At 44.5% G+C, this 25,492-nt stretch overlaps 1 protein-coding gene across 3 annotated transcripts in view; it reads right to left on the bottom strand.

The window, feature by feature from the left end:
- Positions 1-25,492, bottom strand: part of MTDH (metadherin) — a 186,394-nt gene that overhangs the window by 46,976 nt on the left and 113,926 nt on the right. For all 3 annotated transcript variants that reach the window (XM_029591759.1, XM_029591760.1, XM_029591762.1), the window contains 4 exons: positions 17,232-17,330; positions 15,746-15,867; positions 15,217-15,333; positions 3,171-3,290 (listed from right to left, as the gene is read on the bottom strand). In XM_029591759.1, coding sequence (XP_029447619.1) covers positions 3,171-3,290; positions 15,217-15,333; positions 15,746-15,867; positions 17,232-17,330 — 458 coding nt within the window. The remainder of the gene's footprint in view (positions 1-3,170; positions 3,291-15,216; positions 15,334-15,745; positions 15,868-17,231; positions 17,331-25,492) is intronic.

The following is a 25,492-nucleotide window of genomic DNA, read 5'->3' as shown; positions in this document are numbered from 1 at the left end:
GAGTTGCAACATTAAAGAAAAAAAAGTTAGATTTTCACAGAAAAAAGAAAAAAAAGAGGGATTCACATCTGTGATGGTGCTCGGATGAAAAAAAGACTGAAGGAAGCTCATAAGGTAACCCCCAAGTGGAAAATCCTGTACATGGTCCGTAAAGATACAGCTCTACTAGCTAAGAGACAGATCTATTTGATACCACCAGATGACCACTCACATGCAATGGCTAATTCAGCCCTGCTTATCAATGGAAAACACTTTATGTAACCTCTGAAGTCTACATCCTGCTGCCAAGTTTAGAAATAAAAAATGGCATTTTCCTTAAAGTTATGGTCACGGTGATTTGGTGGAAAAAAAATGCATAATTGTTTTTGGGAAGAATAAAAAAAATTCCCAAAGTCTTGCCACACTGGTAGCTTCAAAATAAAATTAGATACGTATCTAGTGTTGGCAAGCAAGTACATTGATATTGTAGAGATTACTTACCTGATAATCTCGTTTTCCTTAGTGTATGCAGATGGACTCAAAACAAGTGGGTATAGCGTGCTCGTGCTAGCAGTTGGAGACGATCTGACGTCAGCACAGGTACATATACCCCCACAGGAAGTGAAGCAATTCAGTAATCTTCCTTGCAAAGCTGTCATAGCGATATGAGTACTGACCGATCGATTAATTGAAACAGGATTACCGTGACCGGTTGATAGTAGCTGGAGACCGCCAGTGTTTTCAACCGGAAGGCGTCGACACCCGGCAGGGTGGATGCCCTATGTAATAAAACATGGCTTACCTTGAGCCTGTGAAATCCCATGAATATTGGCAGCCGGGCGGGATGCTGAGTCCATCTGCATACACTAAGGAAAACGAGATTATCAGGTAAGTAATCTCTACATTTCCTAGCGTGAAGCAGATGGACTCAAAACAAGTGGGATGTACAAAAGCTACTCCTGGACTGGGCGGGAGGCTGCCCGAGGTCCGTGTAGGATTGCCCTCACAAATGCGGTGTCCTCCCTGGCCTGGACATCCAGACGGTAGAATCTGGAGAAGGTATGGAGGGAGGACCATGTCGCCGCCTTACAGATCTCAGCAGGCGACAGCATCCGCGTTTCTGCCCAAAAGGCTGCTTGCACTCTGGTAGAGTGAGCCTTGACCTGTAGAGGCGGTGGTTTACCCGCGTCTACGTAGGCTGCCTTGATAACTTCTTTGACCCAGCGGGCGATAGTTGCCCTTGAGGCCGCTTCCCCTTGCTTCTTCCCGCTGTGTAGAACGAACAGATGGTCTGTCTTTCATATTGCTTCGGACACTTCCAGGTATCTGGACAGTAGCCTGCCTATGTCGAGATGGCGTAGAATTCGACAGTCTTCAGACTTCTTCAAACCTTCTGTGGTAGGTAAAGAGATGGTTTGGTTGAGGTGGAAGTGCGAGACAACTTTGGGTAAGAAGGAAGGAACCGTGCGAAGATGGATGGCGTCTGGCGTGATTCGGAGAAACGGATCACGGCAAGACAGTGCTTGTAGCTCGGAGACACGGCGTGCGGAGCAAACAGCCAGCAGGAACACCATCTTCAAGGTTAACAAACGGAGGGACAGGCCTCGAAGTGGACGGAAGGCGTGTCCCGCTAGAAAGTCCAAAACTAGGTTGAGGTTCCACAGAGGTAAGGGCCACTTCAGTGGCGGACGAATGTGTTTGACTCCTTTCAGGAAACGTGAAACGTCCGGGTGTGTGGCGATACTATTGCCGTCACTCCGTGGACCGTAGCAGGAAAGTGCTGCCACTTGGACCTTGATGGAATTGAGGGACAGACCTTTCTTAAGACCATCTTGCAGGAAGTCCAAAACGAGAGGAATCTTAGCGGCATGTGGATTGGTGCTATGAGCTTCGCACCAAGCTTCAAATACTCTCCAGATCCTTATATAAGTTAGCGATGTGGAGAACTTGCGTGCTCTGAGGAGTGTATCTATTACTGGCCCCGAGTATCCCTTTTCTTCAGTCTAGCCCTCTCAATGGCCAGACCGTAAGAGAGAATTGAGCCGGATCCTCGTGGAGTATGGGACCTTGTCGCAGCAGGTCCCTGTGCGGCGGCAGGGGTAGTGGAGTCCCTGCCAGCAATCTTCTCATGTCTGCGTACCAGGGTCTTCTTGGCCAGTCCGGGGCCACTAGAAGAACCAGGCCTCTGTGCCGCTGAATCCTGTGTATAATGGCGCCCAGCAGGGGCCATGGCGGAAAAGCGTACAGCAGAATCCCCTGGGGTCTTGCTTGAACCAGTGCATCAATCCCCTGAGACAGAGGATCCCGCCTGCGGCTGAAATATCTGGATACCTGAGTGTTGGACCTGTCCGCTAGTAGGTCCATGCCCGGGGTCCCCCACGCTGCTTCTCCTCGGATCCTCGGAGACCAACAAGTAAATATATATGCCTTACCTTGTCTTCGGCGCTTCCCGACTGCAACCCGGGCGGTCTCTGGCTGCGGGGGGAGAGGGGGAGTACCTTCACCGCCGCGCTGGAGGTGGTGCACCCGCTGCCTCTAGGCCGCGCCCAAACTCATCTCGCTCGGGGGCCAAGTCCACACCGGGACCGAGGCTGCCTCTAGGCCGCGCCCGAGCCCTTCTCGCTCGGGGGCAGGTCTCTGCTGCGAGTCGGCCACCGGACTGAGGCACTTACCTCCGAGGGACCACGAAAATCACCTCGGGAAACTCAACCGGGGGAGGGACCGACTGGTATCACCGCAGGAGTGCGGGGCTCGTCGTTAATAGATAACGTCTAGTGAATTTAGTAGTTAGAATTTGGAAGAACGCTCAGCGAGCGTGAAGGAGCTCCAAACTGCTTTGGAGACGGAAATTACTGAATTGCTTCACTTCCTGTGGGGGTATATGTACCCGTGCTGACGTCAGATCCGTCTCCAACTGCTAGCACGAGCACGCTATAACCACTTGTTTTGAGTCCATCTGCTACACGCTAGGAAATTTACATTTGATTGGCCCCCTTCATCCAACAGCACTCCCACATTGATCTTCCAACATTTCTATCAAAATCAAATGCTTTATCATCGGATCTTAAAATATTAGGTGATGATCCAGTTATTTCAAAAGGTGCAGAAATGTCTGATCTAATAAACTTTATTCTCAAGTTTTTATCTATGCAATAAGACTGCGAATCATTTAAGTTCTTTTAGATACATGCCTCAGCTGGCTCACTAGTGCTTATGGTCTTCACAGGAAACACGATTTCCTGCTGTGGTTGGATGTTTGTGTTATCCTCCTGGAAATCATCTCCAACCTCTCTATCCACATCTTCTGGGTCCTATAAAGGAAAGAAAAACATTAATAAGTACTTCCCTGCTTGACTGAAAAAGTTAGATTATAAATATTGCCATCTTGAATGGGCTTATCTAAAGAACAATCCAAAAAACACAAAAGGCACCTATTCTATTAATTGTAAACCAACTAAGGCGTGCAGAAAACAATAAAGGAAAAAAGGAAAAAATGTGTTCTTAAGGCAGGAGCCGCATCTGCAAACCTGACGACATTATTCTTTGTTAACAATTGTCATTTATGAATAATACATTTTCAAGGTTTCATTGCTATCATAAATTACTAACAGGCTTCACGGCCGGGTAAGAGCCGCAGATGAAGAACAGACCGGATGGTCCGACCGGGTGAGGTTAGACACGTCGTCAGGCTTGCAGATGCGGCTCCTGCCTTAAGAAAATTTTTTTTCCTTTTTCCTTTGTTTGTCTACACGCCTTAGTTGGTTTACAATTAATGGAATAGGTGCCTTTTGTGTTTTTTGGATTTGATTTCGAGGACCTACTTACTATACACTCTTTGTGTTGGGACTTATCTAAAGAACTCCATGTACCTTCTGTGTCAATCTTGCACAAACCAAGCAAAAAAAGTCTGAAGTGAACATAAAAACTCATGCTAAACAGAAGGAACCATGAAAATGAAAAATGTGCAAATCCAAAAAAAAATCCATAATATATATAATCAGATGTATGAGAGTGAGCTCATCATTGAAAAACACATTCCCTTTATGATCAAAATCGTAGAGCATATAGAAAGACGTGGTTTAATGGAACACAGTCAACATGGATTTACCCAAGGGAAGTCTTGCCTAACAAATCTGCTTCATTTTTTTGAAGGGGTTAATTAACATGTGGATAAAGGTGAAATGGTAGATGTAGTGTATTTGGATTTTCAGAAGGCGTTTGACAAAGTCCCTCATGAGAGGCTTCTAAGAAAACTAAAAAGTCATGGGATAGGAGGTGATGTCCTTTCGTGGATTACAAACTGGTTAAAAGACAGGACATAGAGTAGGATTAAATGGTCAATTTTCTCAGTGGAAAAGGGTAAACAATGGAGTGCCTCAGGGATCTGTACTTGGACCGGTGCTTATATATATATATATATATATATATATAGATATATATATATATGATCTGGAAAGTAATACGACGAGTGAAGTTATGAAATTTGCGGATGATACAAAATTATTCAGAGTAGTTAAATCACAAGCGGATTGTGATACATTACAGGAGGACCTTGAGAGACTGGCAGATTAGGTATTCAAATGGCAGATGAAATTTAATGTGGACAAGTGCAAGATGTTGCATATAGGGAAAAATAACCCTTGCTGTAGTTACACGATGTTAGGTTCCATATTAGGAGCTACCACCCAGGAAAAAGAGCTAGAGCTCATAGTGGATAATACTTTAAAATAGTCTGCTCAGTGTGCTGCAGTCAAAAAAGCAAATAGAATGTTAGGAATTATTAGGAAGGGAATGGTTAATAAAATGGAAAGTGTCATAATGCATCTGTTTCGCTCCATGGTGAGACCGCACCTTGAATACTGTGTACAATTCTGGTCGCCATATCTCAAAAAAGATATAGTTGTGATGGAGAAGGTACAGAGAAGGGCAACCAAAATGATAAAGGGGATGGAACAGCTCCCCTATGAGGAAAGGTTGAAGAGGTTAGGGCTGTTCAGCTTGGAGAAGAGACAGCTGAGGGAAGATATGATAGAGGTCTTTAAAATCATGAGAGGTCTTGAACGAGTAGATGTGAATTGGTTATTTACACTTTCGGATAATAGAAGGACTAGGGGGCATTCCATGAAGTTAGCAAGTAGCACTTTTAAGACTAATTGGAGAAAATTATTTCACTCAATGCACAATAAGGCTCTGGAATTTGTTGCCAGAGGATGTGGTTAGTGCAGTTAGTGTAGCTGGGTTCAAAAAAGGGTTGGATAAGTTCTTGGAGAAGTCAATTAACTGCTATTAATCAAGTTTTCTTAGGGAATAGCTACTGCTATTAATTGCATCAATAGCATGGGATCTTCTTAGTGTTTGGGTAATTGCCAGGTTCTTGTGGCCTGGTTTGGCCTCTGTTGGAAACAGGATGCTGGGCTTGATGGACCCTTGGTGTGACCCAGCATGGCAATTTCTTATGTTCTTAATCAGAACATGTAAATGTTATAATCAGTATCTTTTAGCAGAATTTTTTAATCTGTATATTGCAAATAAAATTCATGTCTATGTATGACTATCAAATGTCCACCAAAAGTAGCAGCAGGCTGAGAACCAGGGAAGCCAGGGTACAAATCCTACTAACTTGCTTGTTACCTTGGGCAATTCACTTCATCCTCCATTGACTCAGGTACAAATTTAAGATTGTAAGCCCACTGGGGATAGGGAAATACCTATAGTACTTGAATGCAATCCACTTTGAAGATTCACAAAAGGTGGAATATAAAGCAGAGTTGCTACCTGTAACAGGTGTTCTCCCAAGACAGCAGGATGTTAGTCCTTACAGATGGGTGACATCATCAGATGGAGCCCGGCATGGGAAACTGACACTGAACATTCCCAGCATGCCATTATCCCCACAGTCAGGCGGGATCCCCCTTCAGTGTCGTATCAAAGTGAAAAAAAAAGACTAGCGAAAAATAAAAAACAAACCACAAACTCACTCAACTCTGTGGGGTGGCAGGTGGGTTTACTGAGGACTGACATCCTGCTGTCCAGGGAGAACACCTGTTACAGGTAAGCAACTGTTTTCTCCCAGGACAAGCAGGATGGTAGTCTTCACAGATGGGTGAATACCAAGCTGCATGCTGCCCCTGGAAACGTACAGGGCCAACAGACACCCGATAACATGCAACAGGCACAACAGGGGTGCTATTGGCAACAACATGAACAGCATGAACCACACATTGGGCCCTAGAGGCAGGGAGAATTGGGTTCTCATACTTGGTACAGGTTACGAAGGACAGACTGGCCAAAGGCGCTGTCCTGTTGACCATCCCTGTCCAGACAGTAGTGGGCTGTGAACATGTGGAGGGAACTCCATGTCACGGCCTTGCAGATCTCAGCAATAGGTACCGCATGGAAGTGGGCCACCGATGCTGCCATGGCTCACTGAGTGCGCCATTATTCTGCCTCCAAGCGGAAGGTCCGCTTGCTCATAGCATAAAGCAATACAGTCCGCCAACCAATTGGACATGGTCTGCTTGCCCACTGCAACCCCAAGTCTATTTTTCTCAAAGGAGACAGTTGCGTGGTCTGCTGTGGGCTGCAGTGCGCTCCAGGTATGACGCCAGAACACGTTTGTAGTCCAGAGTGTAGCCTCAGAAAGAAGGTGGGAAACACAACAGACTGATTCAGATGGAAGTTACCACCTTAGGCAGGAACTTATGGTGAGTGCGTAACACCACACTGTCATAGAAGAACCTCGTATAAGGCGGATAGGTCACCAGGGCCTGCAGCTCACAGACCCTGTGGGCAGAAGTAATCGCCACCAGGAAGAGAACCATCCAAGTGAGATGTTTAAGTTCGCAGGAGCGCATAGGCTCAAATGAAGACTACATGAGCCACGCTAACACCACGTTGAGGTCCCAGGTCACAACAAGAGGACGCAGCGGAGGCTTCAATTGTAGCAAGCCTTGCATGAAGCGCCCTACTAATGGCTGCACCAAGACTGGAGTGTCACCCACCCCTTGGTGGTAGATGCTGATGGCAATCAGATGAATTCAGATCGTAGTCATCTGCAACCCTGACTGAGATACGTCAGATAATCCAGGAGCTGTGGCGTGGGGCAGGTGAAAAGGTCAAGATTTTGCTCTGCACACCAGACAGAGAACCTCCTCCACTTCAACTGGTAGGACTTTAGTGTGGAAGGCTTCTGAGAAGCTACCAGGACCTGCGACAAGTTCTCCGAAAAGCTGAAGGGACTGCAACACTAGCCTTTCAACATCCAGGCAGCGAGGACCAACGACTGAAGGTTCGGGTGATGCAGCCTGCCCCGATCCTGCGTGATGAGGTCAGGAGAGGTGCCCAGGCATATGGGCTCCTGGACAGACAAGTCGCACAGGATAGGGATCCAGACCTGTTGGGGCCAATATGGGGCTATCATGGAGCCCCCATCCTGCTGGAGCTTCACAAGGGTCTTGCCTATCAGCAAAAGCAGAGGATATGCGAAAAGGAGACCTGTGCTCCACAATTGGGCAAAGGCATTCAAGGCTGGTTCTCTCTCTTCCCTGTACAGGGAGTAGAAGCTACTCACCTTGTGGTTCTGAGGGGAGGCTAAGAGGGGCAGATTCGCTTAGCTTTCTTCAGAGCAGACTCTGCTATCACAGACTGGTGTGGGAGTTGGCTCTTTTGGAATCCTGGGGTCTGATGCACTAAATAAATGGCATCCGTCTTCCGGCTGACCAGGGCAACAGAGTCTGGGTGTTCCCATAGCCAGTAGAGGAGCTCAAGGAGGACCTCATGCACTGGGACAGCCACTACCTCCTGTGGGACATCGATGAATTGGAGGATTTCCAACATTTTATGGCGGGCATCCTCTTCAGTAAGCAACTGAAAAAGTATAGCCTCTGCCATCGCCCGAACAAAACTGGCGAAGGACAAATCCTCCGGGGGTGAATGGTGCCTCTCATCCGCAGGTGAAGGCTTGGACGGGAGGTCACCCGAGGCTCTAAGAAAAACTTGGAGGAATCATCACCCCAAGGACTGTGTACAACCTCCTGCTCACTAGCAACCCCACAGGGTCGGGGAGGGAGGCTAATTTCTGGACCCCGAGGCACTGTCACAGATGGTGTGTCAGGAAGCCTCTGTGCCGGAGGCCGCGCAGGCAGAGGACAGAGGCCCTGATGGCTCCGGAGCACCCGATGGCCTGGGCACAGGCTCAGGGAAAGAGGGCACTGCCCTCTGTGACAGGCACGGAGCTGCTTCCTCCTCCTCAGAGGATCCTGGAATCAGGATAGCATCAAAGGCAGCAGATGGAGCCCCAGACACCCGGGCACCGGCTGCGTTGGCAGGACTCCAAGCAGGACATCCAGCCGCTCCAGCAGGGGTGCCAGCATAGAGGATGCTGGCTCCAGCATTGGCATGGGAGCCGGTGCTGGTGGTTGCTCGATGCACTGTGCGGTTCAGCTCCTCATGAAATTCAGGCGTAGAAAAGGGAGAAGGAGGACAAGGCGTAACCAGATGGGATTGGATAAGTTCTTGGAGGAGAAGTCCATTACCTGCTGTTAATTGGGTTGACTTGGAAAATAGCCACTGCTGTTACTAGCAACGGGTAACATGGAATAGACTTAGTTTTTGGGTACTTGCCAGGTTCTTATGGCCTGGACTGGCCACTGTTGGAAACAGAATGCTGGGCTTGATGGACCCTTGGTCTGACCCAGTATGGCATGTTCTTATGTTCTTAGAGCCTCCACAGGGGTCTGCGGAGGCTCGGTACCCAGCACCAGAATCGGTGGGGGAATGCCCTGGGCTTCCAGGTCTGGAGGAAGACTGGGCCTCCTCGAAGGGGGTCCGGCTGAGGCCGGTGCCCCTCAGGTATCTGTGCCGGCACTGTGCGGTGATGACAGTCTATGCTCAGCCTAGTCCTTCTGTGGCACCGAGGAAGAATACTCCGATGTCTTGGACTGGCCGGCCCTTTTCTTTGTGGCGGACACCGAAGGTGACGGCCGGGTTCACCACAATCACCTGGGGCCGACGTCCCAGGAATCAGAGTCGATGGAGCAGACTATCGAGGACCGAATTGGTGCTCCATCTTATCTAGACGGCCCTTGGGTGCCATTGGCACCGAATATCGTGGGAAGGCCCCAGACAGAGGACACAAACGTCATGCAGATCCATGGACAGTCCGCGGACACTGGGGGCACTCCCAGAATTTATTTATTTATTTTTAGATTTTGCCATCGAAAAAAGCCGGCATGTGGTCGGCGGCCACCAAAGGGAAGATGCTCGGGCACCAACCGCAACAACGCGAAAAAATGACAGACCAACGCCGGAGGAACAGACTCGAAGGGGGACCCCAGAGCGGGGAAGAACTGGTGAAAAATAACATTTTCTTCCGTTTAAGAAAGAAAACTAAAAAAAGAGCTCCAAAGCCCGGTGCAGTTGCCTCATGCAGAAAAAAGAAAACTGAAGGGGGACTCCTGTGGCTGTGGGGATAGTGGCATGCTGGGCATGCCCAGTGTGTCAGTCAAGGTTTCTAGAAACTGAAAAGTTTTCCATACCAGACTCCATCTGATGTTGTCACCCATCTGTGAGGACTACCATCCTGCTTGTCCTGGGAGAAATAAAACTTGTCTCATTGAAAATATATTCAATGGGGGTATGCAAAAATCACTCCATAATGAAATTGAGTATTGATAATGGCACATTCCAAATACTAAATTGTGGCTAATGCGCAAAAACATAGCTGAATTAACTCTGCAAAGATGATTTTTTTTTTGTACAACTTTCGATGCTGGATCTGCATTTTGAAAGATTTTTGCTTCAGGGGAAAATCTGATGTTGACACAAACCAGTGTACTGTTTGTTGAATAGTATGCCATTATTAATGTTCTTGCGAGAGTGCCCTTATGCAAGAATGCTGTTGAGCAGCACACCGGCTTGTGTCAAAACTAGACACTCCCTGAAGAAAAAAATCCTTAGAAATGCAGATCCAGCATCTGTAGTTATTTTACAGAGACAAGTAATTCAGCATGTAATGATAAATGGAACCTAAGAGAGAAGGGTGCCACAGGGATCGGTTTTGGGACCGGCTCTGTTCAATATCTTTGTGAGTGACATAGCGGAAGGGATAGAAGGTAAAGTCTATTTGCAGCTGATACTAAGATCTGCAACAGCATGGACACGTCTGAGTAGAGAATGAAAAGTGATTTTAAAAAGTTGGAAGATTTGTTGAAGATTTGGCAGCTGGGATTCAATGCCAAGAAGTGCAGAAACAGGGGTCTGGTAATCCAAAAGAGCTGTATATGATGGGGAGTGAAACACTGATGTGCACCTACCAAGAGAGACTGTGGGGTAATAGTATCTGGAGATGGCGAAACAATGTGAGAAGGTGATAGTGCAGTTGCTTTCCTGTAACAGGTGTTCTCCTAGGACAGCAGGATGTTAGTCCTCATATGTGGGTGACATCATCCAATGGAGCCCGGCACAGAAAACCTTTGTCAAAGATTCTAGAAGCTTTGACCAGCACATTGAGTATGCCCAGCATGCCACTACTCCCGCATCCACATGAGGTCCCCCCTCAGTCTCGTAACAGAGATAAATTACTAACCGGAATAGAATAAACCAGAAGGAGAACCCAACTCCATGGGGTGGCAGACAGGATTCCTGAAGACTAACATCCTGCTGTCCTAGAAGAACACCTGTTACAGGTAAGCAACTGCACTTTCTCCTAGGACAAGCAGGATGGTAGTCTTCACATGTGGGTGAAAACCAAGCTCCAGGCTGTCTCCATGAAAAGAAGAGACCAACAGTTGCCGAACAAGGTGCCAATGGGCATAACAACTGCAGCTCTGCTGGTTGGTAGGAGACTGCCTGACATCAACCAAGGGTACCAGGCTGGAAGAGTTGGGTTTAGGTGTGGAAAAAGATTGTGCAGGACGGACTGACCAAATGTACTGTCCTGTCTCCCATCTTTTTCCAAGCAGTAATGAGCTGCGTGTGAAGGGAACTCCACGTTGTGGCCTGACAGATTTCGATGACAGGAACAGCTCGTAGATGAGCCACTGTCGCCATGGTCCACACAGAGTGAGCTTTGATGCAGCCAGTCAACTGAAGGCCGGCCTGCGAATAGCAGAAGGCAATACAATCTGCCAGCCAGTTGATAAAGTCTTACCCACCGCCATGCCCAGCCTATTGGGATCAAAGGACACAAAGAGCTGAGTGGACTGTCTGTGCTTGGCCGTGCACTCTAAGTAGAAAGCCAAGGCCCTCTTGCAGTCCAAGGTATGAAGAGTCCTTTCCCTGGGTGGGAATGAGGCCTGGGAAAGAAGGTGGGCAGAACAATGGACTGATTGATGTGGAAATCAGTCACTACCTTAGGCAGAAATTTAGGGTGCATACGCAAGACCACACGATCATGAAAGAATCTTGTGTATGGCGGGTATGTGACCAAGGCCTGAAGCTCACTGACTCTACGAGCCAAAGTAATCGCCACTAGGAAAATGACTTTCCAGGTAAGGGACTTTGGATCGCAGGAACGCAGCAGCTTGAAGGGTGGATGCATGAGCCGTGCCAAGTCAATGTTAGAGTCTCAGGATACAATAGGGGGCCCAAAGAGGGGGCTTCAAATGAAGTAAACCTCTCAATAAAACGATCCACCAAGGGCTGTGCTGATATTGGTGCACCGATGGAATGCACCAACTGCGCTGAGATGGACCCTGACTGGTTTGAAGCCCAGACTCCGAAAGGTGCCACAAGTAGTCCAACGGTTTGGGAAGAGGGGGGGGGGGGTGAATAGATCCAGGGCATGCCCTGCACACCAGATGGAGAATAGTCTCCATTTCGAACTGTAGGACTTCCTGGTGGAAGGCTTTCTAGAGGCTACCAGGACCTGAGAGACACTGGCCGAAAGATTCAGTGGCTGGAGAATTATGCTCTCAACATCCATGCCGTGAGGGCCAGCGCCCAGAGGTTCAGGTGGTGAAGGGAGCCCTGGTTCTGAGTTATCAGAACGGGCACAATCCCCAGACGAATAGGGTCCCTGATTGATAGGATCCCAAAGGAAAGGGAACCATAAACCATAGTTAGCAATGCAGCTCTTCCTTGGTTTTGTTACGTTGCATTCTTTGCCGTAGAAATAAGCAGACACCATACTATGGCCTTGGAACAGTCCCACAGTGTACTGGGTGAAATCAAAGGGTTGGCATTCAATGTGAAATATTCCTGTAACTGAGTATCTAATGTGAGGACCTAGTGGTCATCCTGCAAAAGGGATTCGTTTAGTTTCCAAAAACGGTCTCCCACATCTCTTACTCCCATATCGACCTCCAAGCTAACTGGAGCATGGTCAAACCACGTGATAGCTGCAATATCAACTCTGTGGACCTGATTACATAATTTATCAACCAGCAAGTAGTCGATACGGGAATAGCTAGCGTGGGGAGCTGAATAAAAAGTGTAGGTACGAGATTTAGGATACCGGTTCCTCCAGACGTCTACTAGCTGCCAGTCATCCATAATTCCTTTCAGCTGTATATGGTTAGACTTGGCTGCAGAAGCTAGCCCGCTAGAGTTGTCCAAGGCCAGACATAATGTAATATTAAAGTCACCCCCAACAATAAGGGCTCTTTCCACGTATTTTAGCAATAGGACTTGGATCTCCTGCAAGAAAGCTTCCTGGTCCCGGTTAGGGTCATAAAGTGACACCAAGGTGTAGATTTGGGAGCCTATCTGGATTTTTACCAGGGCGTATCTGCCCGATGGGTCCGGGACTTGTAATAGGAGATCAAATACCAACTGAGCAGAGAGGAGAATGCCCGTACCTGCATATTTATTAGTACTCCCACTGGCAGCCAAGAAAACATATGGATATTCCTTGAAAGCTAAGAGATGGTGATGTTTATGTTTCAGGTGGATCTCCTGGATAAGGCAATGTCAGCCTTAAGGTGTTTTAATTCCCTCCTGAGGAAAAAGCGCTTCCTATAGGTGTTAAGGCCTTTTACATTAAGAGATATTACTTTAACCATGACCCCTGTTTAAGAAAGATAGTCTTTGTAGTGATACTTCCACTATGATCACTGTACCTGATACCAATATAGCTAAACATAACATTTCGCATATCACAGAATGAAAGATATCAATCTCATAAATCTGAAATAGAAAAAACAATGTGAACTCCGCCATCCCCCATACCCAACAATAGAAGGATTCGCTATCCCTTCGCGAATCTGCGTGCCAGGGGTACATGTTGCACAACACTACAGACCACTGCCCAGCCGCTCCCCCATCCTCCGCTGAAATTATGAGAAAATAGGCATTATATTATAGGCATTATTTTCATGCTATGTCAAAGCCCTGAAAGTAAAATCACTCTTCCAACTTTGAACAGACCATGGATAATTTCATACGAGCAGTCCCATAACTGTTTCTAGTTGAAGCCTTCAACTTGCCAGAGAAAGATGTCAGCCCTCGTCAGCTTACTGCTCTCTGAATTGAGAACATTGCCTGTGTAGGCGGCCTCGCCCGGGGTCTGGCCGGCGCCATCTTGGAGTAGCATCAGTTGGCAAGGCCTGAGTTGGCTTAACTGACGAAGTGAAGGTGGCTTCAATTCCCGCTTGTTGAAAACTGTCCACAGCATTCGCCATTGTTTTTACACGGTAAGATTCCTTTTCGCTGAAAAATGAGAGCAAACGGAAATGCCCACTTATATCGGATTTCTGCATTCCTCAGCGTTGTGGTTACTTCACGTAATTGAAATCTTTTCTGCGAAGTTGAGGGAGCCAGATCATTGTATATGGAGATGTTGAGATCCTGCCAATGCCATTCAGGATTTGATCTCGCAGCTTTGATGATCTTCTTTAACTTTAAAATGATGGAATTTCACTATAATGTCCCGCAGTTGATTATCTCTATTGGGACCCAACGCCCGATGAGCTCTTTCCAGATCGATCTTGAGTTCTGTGTTATCCTCCGTTGCCGATTTGCCGCTATTAAGCAGGTGCTTACACAAAGATGTTATCGTAAGCATACAGTCCTGAAATTGTTCTGTCTCCGGCACTCCCCAAATCTAGAGATTCGCTCGTCTCGACCGGTTTCCAATGAGTCCACCTTGTCTGACAGGGCCTCTAGCTCTGATGTTATCTGTTTATTTTGAGAGATTAGTGTTTCCACCAGATGGCTTTGGTTGTCGGCTCGTACATCAAGTTCATCCACGCGGTGCCCCATAGAATTGATATCTTCCTTCATTTCGGTGATGGAGGCTAATAATTCTGCTTTGTGGGACTTGCGATCCACCCGAAGCTCCATAAACCAGGTCCGAATCTCAGACCGGGTCGGGAGGTCCAGGGAGGGCCCTTCAGTATGCTGGTGGGACAGGTCTGCAGAGAAATCATTCAAGCCTGCCATGGAGTCAGCGTTTTCCGTAGGCTTCAAGGCTTGCTCATCACCATCCGGTGGTAGCTCCTCAGCAATTTTACTAAATGAGAACTGATTTAAATCGGTTGTTCACTTGTGGGTAGACATCCTGAGCAGTTCCCACAATATTAAATCGAGCAAGCCGAGTGGGATCGGGGCCAAAATTGCTATCAAATTTGCTTAAATAGCTTAGAGGGATTGCGCAGCAGGCTGTTCAAGCGGCCATTTTGCAGCGCTGCTCGATAGCCCCCCCCCCACTAAAATTTGTTTTAATCTTGAAAAGGAAGGTCAAACACCACTAGCTAACATTTCCAGTGTCACCTACACTAATTACAACTACAACTACTAAAACATGCTCAGAACACCAGTCTATATTATACAAACCGAAAACTAAAAAAGTAACAACTGACTACCATATTCCTAGGGCGTATAATTTTTCTGGAATTTTTACGCTCAAGACTTGGAGCAGGATTCTAGTCTGACGACATATTCCTTGGCTATTCCCAATAAGGAGACCAAATTTAATTATAAATCTCAGTCATCTTTCTCTTTCAGACCTCCCCAGCTGTGGTGCCATTTCCATACTGGAGCATTCAAGAATATGAGACCACTGGGCTTCTGCAGTTTCAGAGTTTAGAACTTTGAATCATAAAATCCCTGAAAATCATGATCCCTAATTATAGCATGGCATTATCAGTATTAGAATATAGATTCGGTCCATTTGCACATAACATACATGAAAACTATTCTAAGTATATTAAAGCTCCACAGAAAACAAGCACAGAAAACAAAATCTGTATCATTCGAACACAGAATAGCCTTCAAAGGACTCAGAAGGATAGGTTGTACCTGTGCAGGAGAGCTAGTTTCCTCTCCTTGCTTCTTCTTTTTCTTCTTCTTCTTCTTCGATTTACTGCTCGTAGCACTTTGTAGAGTAGCTTCTTTTTCTCTTTCATTATCTGAAACCTGATTTTTAAAGATGAGCTTAATGTTTTAAAAATCATCAAGTTCTCTATTTAGCTACCTAACAAACATCTGTTTCATCAGGAAGTACCACAGAGGTGCCTGTTTGGACTTGAAATAAAAGTCAGAAGAGTTGCTATAGTTGGTGACCTCCACTGGATGAAAGAACTGGGAACTCTGGCTGCTGGAGCTCCAGTTCACCCAAGCAGTCATGTGAAAAAGGCATCGAAGGGCTTTATCCACATTGGGGTTGATTGGCTGTGCAACCCATTTATGCAACTTGCATTATGTTGCGCCTTTTACAACCTGTGTCCATGAAAACCCTGCCCCACAGACATAATGCTAACTGTGCTTTTTAGATACTGATATTCTACTTACCAAATTAACTATGCCACAGAAATAGAAGTCAACTGACCTTCTGATAATCAGATACTGGCTCTTCAGGGGGTGGACAAGCAGTTTCTTCTTCAACCCAATTCCCCCAAGCTTCTGCTGGTGCATTCCAGTCAGAACCAGGATCACCAGAATCAAGACCATCTAGAATCATGCCCAATAAATATATTTGCATTACATAGATCAGTTTCATGGTGAAAAAGAATTTGACAATGAAACTTTCATGTCATATTACAAAACTGAATGTTACTCGCAACATTTACATCTTTAAAGGTGATCATTAATCTGACAAAAGTTTTAGTCTTGCAGCAGATTAGACGGCTGAGGGGGGATATGATAGAGGTGTTTAAAATCATGAGAGGTCTAGAACAGGTAAATGTGAATCGGTTATTTACTCTTTCGGATAATAGAAGGACTAGGGGGCACTCCATGAAGTTAGCATGTGGCACATTTAAAACTAATCAGAGAAAGTTCTTTTTCACTCAACGCACAATTAAACTCTGGAATTTGTTGCCAGAGGATGTGGTTAGTGCAGTTAGTGTAGCTGTGTTTAAAAAAGGATTGGATAAGTTCTTGGAAGAGAAGTCCATTACCTGCTATTAAGTTGACTTAGAAAACAGCCACTGCTATTACTAGCAACGGTAACATGGAATAGACTTAGTTTTTGGGTACTTGCCAGGTTCTTATGGCCTGGATTGGCCACTGTTAGAAACAGGATGCTGGGCTTGATGGACCCTTGGGTCTGACCCAGTATGGCATGTTCTTATGTTCTTAAAGTTAAGATTTTTTTTCCTTTACATTTAGAGTTGAAAATAGGCTTTTGAACTTTTTCTGAATGCAATAGATCTATTTTCAAAAGTTCTACTTAGCCATTATTGATGTCAGCATCTCAATGAGTATTATAAACAAGTATACATTAAATAAATATTAAAAACATGAAAAAATATCCTCAATAAACTGCTAATTTACTTAGTGTGAAACATTTTCTATCACAGATTGATGCTTTCCTTTAAACATGACAAAAAAAAATCTGTTGCACATCATCTGAGCATCTGAAATGACAGACCTGACAAGTTTGCCCCCAATCTTCCTATGCCTTTGGTTAGACCCTAGCAGTCAACTGAATCCTCAATTTCATCCTTTTGGACTCTTCATTAACCAAGTGACCTTTCTTATAATCTAGTTGGTCTTTTGAGCTGTGCCAAAAACTAAATTCCATCCTCCAATGTGGCCTATAAGGGCTTTAGTAGCAAAAGTACATCTATGTCCTTCTACACAAGACATCTGCCATTGTTCTACCCACTTGACTGGAGTATCTCTATCCCTCTAAAAATCTGCAAGTCTTCTAGTGTTTACTCAAGCTGTCCAACCTTTTACTGCATAAAGTCATGTATCTTCATGTGAGACGAATACATTCAACATTTTTTTTAAAGATACATTAAAAGTTATTTATAAGTGGTTTTCTGAAAAATATTTCAGTGTTTCATAACATTTAAATCAGGACATACTTGGCCCAGACCATTCATCATCAATATGGGGCTGATTACAGCTTATGTCCCACTGAATATCAGAAGTGCTGGGCTGAGAGACTGTCTCACTTGTGGTGCCTAAAAAAGAGGAATAAAGAAAAGGAGTAAGAACTTGGTTAGTTTAATAGTTTAAAAAAAATCAGTTTTATCTCCAATAATGCTGTCACTTTCTATTAGAGATTTTTTTCTGATTATTAGAAAAAGTAGTAAAAATATGAAGTACAAATGAAAATCAGTAGACAAGCAATGACTCAGTTTTTCTAGTTCAGAGATAGCAAACTTCAGTGGAGATGCACATTCAAGTCTGGTTTTCAGGATTTCCACAATGAATATTCATGAGTTATATTTGTGATACAGTACATGACAGAAAAAAAGATCCAGACTCCCCAGTTATTCCTGTCCACACTGCCAAGGATATATATCCTAGCTGCCTCACACAAAGCATGATAGCCTGTAGGATCTCTCATATTACCCAAAATAGTTTTGTCATCTTCCTCCTTGTACTGCTATTTAAATTCACATCTAGCACCCCTCCCATATCTAACCACATGACCCCACAATAATTCAAACAGCCACCAAAAACAAATTGGCCATTGCCTGATCTTTCATTTTCTTAAGACCCCTTGGCCTGTACAGACAGTACTCTACCACCAACCTGCCACATTGGCAGGGTCGACAATGCATAGTCTGCTAGACAGATCCAGCTATTTGAGCACCTGTTTCCTCTTATTACTGTACTTGTAGTCTGCTAGATAAGCCTTGATTGCAAAGTTGCTCACATTTTCACTAGGACTTCTAATACTACATACATTGGTCTAAGAACCAGGTTAATTGGCATAATTTGGCTATCGTAATGGTGGCACTCAAGAACTAGCGTTCACCTTCCTTATTCTAGGTGGACAGCTATCCAGTGCCATTTTCTCATCCCATTTGTGTGTATATGCATATATCCCTATACCTACATTCTTTATCAATAGAACTATTATAAGGGTAAAGGCCAGTCTACATATCAATTGTTCAAAGGAATCAGGAAGGCAAGTAAAATTAGATGTCTTCTTTAGGCCCTAGGCTGATACATTTTTTCCTTCAGTCCCTTATTGTATTTGCTTCACATAATAATCAAATTGAGGTCTTATGTAAGAGGAAAATGCACACTTTAGAGGGAAATCCATATCTACTGTGAATGAAAGTTTCTCACTTTACTTTTCTGGGATTTTGTTTTTCCTTGTTGACAAATGCACAACTTACCCACATTTCTTCTACATGCCCGATTGTTCTTTTGTCTTTTTCCATTACTAGGTAAAGAGTAAGCAAAGTTGATTACCTGTAGTAGGTATTCTCTGAAGAGAGCAGTTCACTAGTCACACATGGGTGATATCTTGACAGCACAACATTTCCAGACCTTTTTAATTCTTGGCAATCTATGCTTCAGTGGTCATGGAGCATGCCTCAGATCTCTAAATAAGCTAATGAATGTAACTACAGAAAGGAAGGAGAAGAGTGTGACTGATGAACTTCTGTTTTCAGAGAACACCTGCAACAGGTTAGCAACTTTGCTTTCTCTTAAGACAAGCAGTTCACCATGGGACTCCCTAGCTAAGGGTTGTCAAACAGATAAGAAGTACCACTTAGAGCTCAAGGATCCTACATTCTGGGAACTGTACATTTGCAGTCCACACATATGCATGGTTTTTTGTTTTGTTTTTTTTTGGAGGGGGGGGGGGGGGGGGGGGAAATCACCAGAGTTCTGTCTTCTTGACATGTTCTGAAAATGGAGTGTGTAGGACAAACAAAAAAGCCGACAGAATTTCATAAGGGTTCTTTTCCTATGGAAAGAAGGCTATAAGGGGAGGTGGAGAACATCCCCAAACTACCAACAGGGCAATAAATTGTTTGAGGGCTAGGATTCTTTTTAAACAGTAAAAAGTCCAAGAAGATAAAACTGGGCCCTATAGAGACTGGAGTTAGGCTTTAATCCTTAATAAAGACCATGAAAAATGGACTGCTCAAACCCACTATCATATCTTAAATCTATATCCAAATAGTAAAATTATGTGGCAAATTTGCATAATTCTGCAGAAATGTTCACCCCTCACTATGTACAGTCAATTTTTAATTGAAAAGCTTTTACATTGTATATAATTTAAATAGTGTTTAAAGACCAATATAACAGTTTACCATATACAAAAAATAAATCATCAAGACAAGGTGCAAACTTAATTATGAAATGCCACTATTGTGTTGGATGGAAACAGTGCAAGAATCTTTTTTTTAATTTTCTTGGGAAAGTTCTTGTCTTTCTGAACATATGAGATTATATATGCTGAAGCTGCATGCAGCATCAGCAAATATGATAATGGTGTTAATTGAAATTAATGCTTTTGCCAGCTGTGGAAAGGAGCAGCTGCATACTTCCAAAACACATTCAGATATTTGTCAGCTGGAGTATGGTTGGCCATATATGCTGCTAGTACAAGAGCCTTTATATAAAAGTTGAAATTCTTTTGAAAGGGATATTATTCCATCCAAGTATTATAGCAAAATCAACTTTAGTCTGATTTAAGAGATCTTTGAGGGATCAAAAGATCTGTATGCAAACTTGCCATTCTCCTGTTCCCTTTAGGACAGGTACAGGATTAGGAAGCAGAATGACTCTTGCTCCAGCCTCAGTCTCACCTGTTCCTCTCCTGTTCACTGCACAGTGCGTTGGAGGGGACAGGATATAGGGCTGGAGCAAGAAGCAGAAAGCCGAGAGCACTGCAGGTACGGTGTAGTTTCTTTTAGTTGAATACATAACCTGGTAAGCGAAAACCAGGTCTGATGACTGTTTGACAGGTTCTAAACTATGTGGTAACATACCAATTTGGCCATCTCTCTCACGACCAAACTGCAGAATTGCAGGAGCTGGAGGGTACAGATTATGACATGACCTTTTAAGATCAAACCCATTCAGCTTGTGTAGGATTTTCATTCTACTATTCAATTAGATGTGGTTATCTTCAATACAGTAATTCCAGGCTGCTTGAGGTAAAACCAAAAAGCAGGGTGGACTTTTTCAGATCTTAAGTTCACTTTGGATAGAAGGGTGAGTTGTTTTGCAACCCAACATGAAATATTTACTCACCTTTGACATGTGGCCTTAGGAAAATGTTGTGTAGACCACAGACTAAAGGTGGAAAATCAAAGCCTTAGGAAGAAACCTGGGATTCATGCACAGTACCACCCGTCATGATGAAACATGATGCATGTTGGATAAGCTACTTAAGCTTGGAGCTCTCCAATTTTATGGACCAAAGATGCCACATTAAAAAAGCAACCTTCCAGGTCAGCTCCATTAGTCCACAGCTTTCAGAGGATCAAAGAAGCTCCACATGACTCTTACAACTAAAGGTAGAAGGGAAATCAGTCTTCCTTCCATATAACGATGTTATGCAAGAATTTTGAGTCCAAACTCTTAAATATGTAGAAGGTATTCAAACAGTTTTTGAATGGGATAGGAAAAGGGATCTTGGGCCTTGGCCTCACACTGGATAATCATATGATCTTCTAGTGGATTCCTTTCTAGAAGCCAGGCATATTTTGAAAAAGTTCAAGTTTTCAATATTCAAGCTGTGAGGGTCTGGAGACTTGGGTGGAGTAAAATTCCTTTATTCTGCAATATTAGCAATGGAACAGTGTCCAATCTGTTCAGATTTGTAATGGATAAATCCCAAAGATCAGAAATTTAATCTGCCTTGGCTAAGAGAAAACTATGAGAGTCAGTTATTTGGTTCCTTCTGTATTTTATGAAAGTTTTTGCCACTAAAGATATTGAAGAAGGCATCTGATGCTAGTCTGCTTTTTGTTCCAGAACTGGTCAGAAATCAGCACATTTCAGTTCTGGGCTAGGCAAACAGTGATCCAAGGACCACTTGTGAGGGGTCTAACTGGTAACTCAGCCTGTCTCCCAGAACATTTTCTCCACCCCAGCCAGAAGAGAGGCTCTTTGGGTCGTCCTGTTTGAAAGGCATCAGTACTATACGCTGGCAGCTTCGATACAAGAAAAGACCCTGCTCCTCATTTGTTCAGATAGAAGATAACTCTTTAATAATGGGGTCAATGTTCAATCTGTCTGCACTGGGACAAATACTGTACATACTTTTTTCTTGGGGGTTCTGCATCACTTTTCAAAGTATCGGGCCGATTCAGTGTGGTGCGCTCGACTGAGCGCACCTTTAGCCCCAGTTTGGCCGTGCATTTTCGACGTGCTATTTTTGCCCCTTATATACAGTAAGGGGTAATAGGGTGTCAAAAACGCACGGCCAATCTCCCCGAAACTAATAGCGCCCACAACATGCAAATGCGTGTTGATGAGCCTATTAGTTATTCCCGCGCAATACAGAAAGTAAAATGTGCAGCGAAGCCGCACATTTTACTTTCAGAAATGAACGCCTGCCCAAAGGCAGAAGTTAATTTCGGCCGGCACAGGGAAAGTGTACAGAAAAGCAGAAAAAGCAAAATTGCTTACCTTGTAATAGGTGTTATCCCAGGACAGCAGGATGTAGTCCTCACATATGGGTGACGTCAGCAACGGAGCCCTAGGTGGGAAAGTTTACTGTCAAAGTTTCTAGAAACTTCTGACTGGCACTGTGGTGCCCACTGAGCATGCCCAGCATGCTATGATATTCTCTGCCACAGGTGTCACTCTTCAGGCTCGTATGTAGCAATTAGCTTTAGCAAAAAAAATAAATAAAAATAAAGTATGAGGCCCAACTCCGCGGGGTGGCGGGTGGGTTCTGTGAGGACTACATCCTGCTGTCCTGGGATAACACCTATTACAAGGTAAGCAATTTTGCTTTATCCCAGGACAAGCAGGATGCTAGTCCTCACATATGGGTGAATAGCAAGCTAGAGGCCGAGTCATTTTGTATTGAGGCAACAGTGAAGTATTGCTGTTGAAATGAGTCAGCCGAAGATCACAGAACATTGGATGTAGAAGGAGTTGGGTTTAAACTGGAAACAAGTTCTTTAAGACAGATTGTCCATAGGCTGAAACTTGTCGTCCTTCTTTGTCCAAGCAGTAATGAGCTGCAAAGGTGTGAAGAGAACTCCATGTTGCAGCTTTACAGATGTCAAGGATTGGCACTGAACGATAGTGTGCTACTGTGGTTGACATTGCTCTTACTGAATGTGCCTTTACTCGCCCTTGGAGAGGAAGGCCTGCTTTTTCATAGCAAAACTGTATGCAATCTGCTAGCCAGTTGGATAGAGTATGTTTACCCACTGCTTTACCAGGTTTGTTTGGATCATAAGAAACAAATAGTTGATTGGTCTTCCTGTGGACTGCAGTGCGGTTTAAATAGAAGGATAGAGCACGTTTACAGTGCAAGGCTGTTTCTCCTGGATGGGAATGAGGCCTTGGAAAGAAAGTGGATAAAACTATAGATTGATTCAAGTGGAATTCTGTAACTACCTTAGGAAGGAATTTTGGATGTGTACGGAGAACCAACCTATCATTTAAGAATTTTGTGTAGGGTGGGTATGTAACTAGTGCTTGTAACTCACTAACCCTTCTAGCTGATGTAATGGCTATGAGGAAGATAGTCTTCCATGTGAGAAATTTTAGGTCACAGGAGTCTATGGGTTCGAAAGGAGAACGCATGAATCTTGTTAAAACCAGTTTCAGGTCCCATTCCGTGACTGGTGGCCGAATTGGTGGTTTAAGGTGAGTTAATCCCTTCATAAACCTACTTACAAGAGGTTGGGTGGAGATTGGTGCATCTCTAACCCTGTTATGGTAAGCTGAGATTGCACTGAGATGTACCCTTATTGATGAAGTCTGGAGGCCAGAGTTTGAAAGATGATATAGTCTAGTAGAGAAATTGTGGGGCAGGAAAAATGTTCTTTTTCGTGCAAGAAAGTAAATCTTTCCATTTTGAAGAATAGTTCTTTCTTGTGGAAGGTTTACTTGAAGCTATAAGTACTTGAGATATATTGGTTGAAAGATTGAGTGGTTGTAAGATCAAGCTTTCAACATCCATGCTGTTAGAGATAGGGATTGAAGGTTGGGATGACGCAACTGACCCTGATTCTGAGTTATGAGATTGGGATGTACTCCCATGCGAATGGGATCCGTGAGTGAGAGGTCTAGAAGTGTGGGGAACCATACTTGTCGAGGCCAATACGGGGCTATGAGAATCATGGACCCCTTGGTCCTGTTGTAGCTTCACTAGAGTTTTGGTTATGAGCGGTATTGGAAGATACGCGTAAAGTAGGCCTGAGTTCCAAGGGTGAGCAAAGGCATCCTTGGCTGGCTGGTTTTTCTGTTTGTGGAGAGAACAGAATTTGTTCACTTTGTAATTCAGATGTGATGCAAAGAGGTCTATTGTTGGTTGACCCCATGTTTGAAATATCTTGGTCACTACTAAGGGATTTAGTGACCATTCGTGTGGTTGGAATTGACGACTGAGTCGATACGCCACTACATTTTGAATGCCTGCTAGGTAAGTGGCCCTTGACAAAGGAGATATGAGCCCGTGCCTCCTTGTTTGTTGATGTACCACATGGCAACTGTGTTGTCCGTTTGGATGAGAACAGTGTTATGTGAAAGGCAGTCCTTGAATGCATGCAGAGCATAGCGTATAGCTCGAAGCTCCAAGAAATTGATCTGAAATGTTGCTTTGAGTGTTGTCCAAGTCCCTTGTGTTTGGAGATTGTTTATGTGAGCTCCCCAACTCAAGGTGGATGCATCTGTAGTTAACGTTATCTGTGGGACTGGTTGTTGAAAAGGTAGGCCTTTGCACAAATTGTCCTTGTTTATCCAAAGAAGCGAGGAACGTAGTTGGTGGGTGGGTTACTTGAATTGAAGAATGTAATGGTTGAATGGCTTGGATCCATTGTGATTTTAGAGTCCATTGAGTTACTCTCATGGCGAGCCTTGCTAGAGGTGTAACCTGAACTGTAGAGGCCATGTGGCCTAGTAGAATTAGAAACTGATGAGCTGTTGCTTGATTCCTTGAGTGAATCTAGTTTGCCAACTCGGATAATGTTTCTGCTCGATCCACTGGTAGAAAGGCCTTTGCAAGGACTGTGTTTAGTTCTGCTCCTATGAATTGGAGTAGCTGAGAGGGTAATGAGATGGGATTTTTGATAGTTGATTAGAAAACCCATTGAGTGAAGCAGAGCAATTGTTCGGTTGAGAGAACTTACTGCTCCCTGGCGAGATTGACTTCTGATGAGCCAGTCGTCTAGATATGGGAAAACATGAACCCTTTCCTTGTGTAAGTGTGCTGCTATTACTGCCAGGCATTTGACGAAAATTCTGGGAGCAGATGCCAGTCCGAATGGCAGTACTCTGTATTGGAAATGCTGATGACCCACTACGAAGCGGAGATATTTTCAATGAGGAGGGTATATTGGTATGTGAGTGTAAGCATCTTGTAGATCCAGAGAACAAAGCCAATCCCCTTTTTGAAGAAGTGGAAGCATGGTGCCTAGAGAAACCATCCTGAACTTTTCTCTTTTTAGAAATTTGTTGAGATTTCTGAGGTCTAGGATGGGATGTAGGCCTCCAGCTTTCTTTGGAATGAGGAAATATCTGGAGTAGAATCCTCTGCCCTGCTGTGTCCGGGGCACTGGTTGAATGGCCCTGGCTCTCAGAAGGGTGGATAATTCTATTTGTAATTGATTTAGTTGAGAATTTTGTTTTGGGTAGGAAGTTGGTGGAAATTCTGGAGGAATTGAGAGGAAATTTAGTTTGTAACCATGGGCAATTATAGAGAGTACCCATTGGTCTGTTATTGTTTGCAAGTGTTTATAAAAATGTGAAACTCTTCCTCCTACTGGCAGATGTGTTTGAGGATTTGAAATTATGTCTTGTTCTCGTCTGACTCTCAAAATCCCGCCGCTGGACCTGTCTGAGGTGGAGGTTGCGTGTGAGGAGGCCTAGGCTGTCTTGCTTGAGAACGTTGTTGTTGAGGCCTAGTAGATCTGCCCCTGGATGTTTGTGAGTAGTATCTACGTGGCCTGTAGTAAGAACGCTTTTGTTCCCTGCGGGGCAAGCGTCGTGATTGTGTTGAAGGTTCCTGAGGCATTTGGGACAGCAGGCGTAATGTCTCAGTGTGGTCCTTTAGCTGTTGGACTGCTTCCTGGACCTTGTCACCAAATAAATTGTCTCCCAAACATGGCAGATCCACTAGTTTTTCCTGGACCTCAGGCCTGAGATCCGAGGCCTTGAGCCATGCATACCTTCGAGCAGTAAT

Source organism: Rhinatrema bivittatum, chromosome 2 (genome assembly GCF_901001135.1).
Source record: "Rhinatrema bivittatum chromosome 2, aRhiBiv1.1, whole genome shotgun sequence".
Lineage (NCBI taxonomy): Eukaryota > Metazoa > Chordata > Amphibia > Gymnophiona > Rhinatrematidae > Rhinatrema > Rhinatrema bivittatum.
This window is presented reverse-complemented; position numbering and strand designations above follow the sequence as displayed.